The sequence below is a fragment of the Echinops telfairi genome, unplaced genomic scaffold (assembly GCF_000313985.2).
Source record: "Echinops telfairi isolate 266 unplaced genomic scaffold, ASM31398v2 ScPeMD7_18;HRSCAF=68, whole genome shotgun sequence".
NCBI classification, from domain to species: Eukaryota; Metazoa; Chordata; class Mammalia; order Afrosoricida; family Tenrecidae; genus Echinops; species Echinops telfairi.
This window is the reverse complement of record NW_022103915.1, coordinates 75,986,465-75,991,030: the sequence shown is the minus strand read 5'-3', so window position 1 is coordinate 75,991,030 and position 4,566 is coordinate 75,986,465. Positions and strand designations below refer to the sequence as shown.

Sequence of the window (4,566 nt, the reverse complement as noted above, 5' to 3'; positions counted from 1 at the left end):
GCTATATCGTTTGATAGCCGGGCACCATCAGCTTTCTTCACATTTGCTTATGCACCCTGAAGTTTAGATTTTATAAGGCAATATGACATCTACGCAAATGGCTGAACTGCATTGGTTTCAATTGCTTAACTTATTTTAATATAAAATTTAAAATCCCAAATAGGGTAAAATATTTGGAAAGATGTATATATATTTATAAGGAAAGGCATTCTTAATGCTAGTGTTATCCTGCTCTAATCTTATTAGAATATAAATAAGCAACAAAATTTAAAAGAACAGCATAAAAATGAAGGACTAAGAAATCATCTCCATTTCTTAGTTTGGAAATGGAGTGTAAAGTATTGCACTTTATTATTTAACACAAAATAATATAGCCAACAGTAACATACAGGTACACAATTAATTATTTATTATATGCATTTTATATACATTATTTTTCAACAGCTGTAGGAGGTTTGCTATGTGGTACAATCTTAAAAATTTGCTGATTCATAGTTTGTAAAACAAAAACCTTACAAAACGCATCAAAACTCGCAAACTGATCAGAAAAGTTTTTGGAAGACTAGAAAAAATACTGTATTGTCTTAATCATGCATTACACAAACAAAATCCTTAGTTACACCATAAAATTAAGCACATCTGAAAAAATAAAAACAGGGATGACTAGTTCAAACACAGCAGATTTCTGTCTTTGATTCAACAATTTTTGTATCATATTTGTAATGCAAATAAAGTTTTTACCCCGAATACTTTTAAACAAGATAGTTTGTTTGGAATCATGGTAAATCAAGATATTTATCTGGGGGTCACCACCGTGGCTTACAACTTAAACTATAAAATATTCCATTTTTAGTCTATTTTAGACTATTCAGAGTCCCAAAGTAGATATACAGGGCCCTTTAGCACATTAATAAAAGGATATAAGGACCAACAAAAAGTGAAATAAATAATAGGCCATTAGCAAGATGGATAATCCTTGATAAATAAACTTGTAAATACAGTAAGATGTACAAAATATCACATAGTGATAGGATGCCAAGATTAGTTTGCTTCTTTTCTTTAAGAGTTCATCTGGAGTACTACACCCCACTGTTTCATTTTAATACACTTGAATAGTCCTTGGTTTATGAAGACACTAATGTGATGATGAATGAAGGTTTAGCATCTTTGTGGAAGGACTTAGCTGAGCTGTATTAGGTGAAAGAAGGAAAGTGTGTGGTTACACGACAGCGGGTCAGTGAGATCTCTGTGTTTTAGGGTTGTATAATGCAGAAAAACTTCAATACAATCTTAAGCACTGTTGTGACAGGCTAAATATATAAAAAGACTTATAAAAACTAGAATTTTATCCAAACATTTTGTGCAACTAATGCTAAAATATTTTAAGTTAAAGTCTTTTTTTTAAAGCAAAATAAATTTAAAAGGGAATCTGGCATTCAACCAATAAACAGATCACTAAGAGATGAGAAAAAGCTACTCTTGGAGCTCACTTCCCCCAACAAGAGCACCACATTCCTAACCCTAAGGCAGCACACAGAGTCCAAAGGAAAAGTCTTCTTGTAAGAAAGACCAGACTCCAAATTGGCTTAAAGACACCTAAGAAACAGACATATGCTCAGTCCTCTCCAGCACAGGCTGCAAACACTGGAGTCTTTTTTCTCTGTCCCGCAAAATAGTCATTATAGTTAAATTAATGAGCCTGACATTATTTAAGATGTGATTCCGACCAATTTATGTCTGCCCCCAAAAGCCTTCACACCCAGGCAAATCACATGTAGTGTCTTATCAGCAACCTTTCGATGGCAGTGATGCAGACCCTCTTTCTGTCCAAGCAAATCTTTCATAATGATACAAGTTTTTGGTGTATCACACAAATACTTTAGCAAGGGCATCAGCCCCTGCACTGGCGATATATGCCTTTGATGGGTGGAAAGCAACATCATAAATGGATTCATCCAATTTCTTCCTATGAGCTGTTATTTCTTGAACACATGTCTTGCTGTCTAAATTCCACAATCTAATGGAACAGTCATGACCTGTAAAAAGAACACCATAAATAAAGTTTGATATTATTAATTCTTTATAAACTTGAAAGGTGACACAGGAAATTTAAACTTACTTCCAGACATCAAATAGATTCCATTAGGATCGACTGCTAGACTTGTAACAGCATCCAAGTGAGCTACCATAGAATGGATCACTTTACCTAAATAAATTAAAAAATACCAGAAAAGGTTTTCACAAATTGTCACGTGAGATCAGACACCAAAACACTCCATTTTCAATATAAAATAGACAATCAGTATAGCAATCTACTTTAATTATGGTAAAATACAGGGACCATAAAATTCATTACCTAACCATTTTACAGTACACAAGCCAGAGGCATTCAGCACATTCACAATGTTGTACAAGATCACAACAACCTCATTCCAGAACATTTCATTACTCCAAAAGGAAACCCTATACCAGCAGTTCTCAACCTGTGGGTCCCGACCCCTTTGGAGGATGAAGGACCCTTTCATAGGGGTTGCCCATTTCATAACAGTAGCAAAATTACAGTTATGAAGTAGCAACAAAAATAACGTTATGGTTTGGGGTCCCCACAACATGAGGAACTGTATTAAAGGGTTGCAGCATTAGGAATATTGAGAACCACTGCCTTATATACCAATGACTCGCTCTCGACTCCTACCTCACCCCAGCACCTGCCAACCACCAATCTGCTGTCTTTTGGATTGGCCCACGCGGTATGTTTCATATAAATGAGATCATGTGAGTCATTATCTTTGATGGCTGGCTTCCTTCATTTAGCATAGTCCAATACAGTGATATTCTGAGAATTTTAATTCTAATATAGAACTTTCCTAGAAAGTTACTCCTAAAAAAGACATTTGTATCTCAAGAATTTGTTATGTCTGATAAATGATGAAAAATACAAGCACATTCCTTACTTAAAGATTCTCGGATCAACACATGACATAATAATCATTATGCTATGAACAAGAAAGGGACAGGGATATTCCAGACAAATCACTTTAGATTTCCCCCAACAGTAACAAGAACACTGCTGTGGAAAATATCATTTAAATATCTTACAAACAACATTCCACAGCTAAATTTTAAAAGTTGTGTTACATAAGTACTTTAAGAATATCAACTTCTGTAGCTGACAATATAAGCTTTTGATAAATGGAAAGCAACATCATAAGGTGATTAATGTAATCTGGGTTAATGACCATAGCTCTATTCAAATGCCTTGAATGCTTCTAATGGGAGATAAGACGCCTTCTCCAAAATTCTAGTTATAATCATTAGCCATGCTTCTGGCCCCTATCATTTTACTTTAGCTACTTGTCAAGGGGCAAGGCCACAGGTGTGGACTTTAATACAAAACCACGACATAATAAAATGTGTAAAAGCACACTTAAAAAAAGTTAAGAACAAAATTATAATGCAGTCCCTGCCTAATTCAATTGTTTCTCATTAATACTAAGATTAATTGACAATAATTTTAGAAGCTATTTAGTGATAGCCAAAGAAGCAGAAAAAACCCATTCAACACACGCCTACTGAGTGCTCAAACTGAAAACTCACACTGCCATCAAGGTGATGGCGACTTATTTAGACCCTTTCCAGTGCTTAGTGCAACATAACCATCTATAAACTTAAGAGTCCATTTGTCAATATAGTCCTATAAAAGAACTCAGGATAAAACAATGGTTGGCTTCCAGGGGGAAAAACTCCACAAAGCAAATTACCAGGTATCATCAATATTCACTGCCATCAAGTTGATTTAATCCACAGCAACCCTATAGGGCAGAGAACTAAGACAGTAAAAGTCTTTACAGAAGCAGAATGTCTTCATTGTTCTCCTGCAGAGCTGCTGAGGGGTTAGCAGACCAATGTTTAACCCACAGTGCCACCAAAGCCCCTTTGGGAATCATTATCTTCTCTTAAAATGTAGAAACTATAATGTATATAGTAACTGTGGTGCTGTGAATCATTTGACATGGCTCTTATAGCAATAGTCCTTTTAATTCATGCCCATGTGACTAGAAACGTGCACACTGGGCATATGGAGCTCTAACATGGGGAATGGCTAATTTTGCCACCCAGTGTGTTTAAAATGACCCATCTCGAAGGCAGGTACAAGGGATCTCACTACTATCAAGGAAGGAGAACCAGGAATGGAGTGTACCCTTTGAATCCTAAGATTCATGTGGGCTGAGACTCTTCAAATCAGGAGACAAACTCCGCAGGCCTGTCTGGATAGGATAGGCTGGATGAACAATCTGGAGGAGAAAACAACGGGACTGACAGTTCCGGGGGGACATGGGGAATGGCTAATTTTGCCACCCAGTGTGTTTAAAATGAGCCATCTCGAAGGCAGGTACAAGGGATCTCACTACTATCAAGGAAGGAGAACCAGGAATGGAGTGTACCCTTTGAATCCTAAGATTCATGTGGACTGAGACTCTTCAAATCAGGAGACAAACTCCGCAGGCCTGTCTGGATAGGATAGGCTGGATGAACAATCTGGAGGAGAAAACAACGGGACTGACA

At 36.5% G+C, this 4,566-nt stretch overlaps 1 protein-coding gene across 2 annotated transcripts in view; it reads right to left on the bottom strand.

Moving 5' to 3' along the window:
• Window positions 1-287: 287 nt before the first annotated feature.
• The window catches only part of STRN3 (striatin 3), a 90,098-nt gene continuing 85,819 nt past the window's right edge, over window positions 288-4,566 (bottom strand). For both annotated transcript variants that reach the window (XM_045287863.1, XM_004698517.2), the window contains 2 exons: window positions 2,120-2,206; window positions 288-2,036 (listed from right to left, as the gene is read on the bottom strand). In XM_045287863.1, coding sequence (XP_045143798.1) covers window positions 1,867-2,036; window positions 2,120-2,206 — 257 coding nt within the window. In that variant the 3' untranslated portion in view covers window positions 288-1,866. The remainder of the gene's footprint in view (window positions 2,037-2,119; window positions 2,207-4,566) is intronic.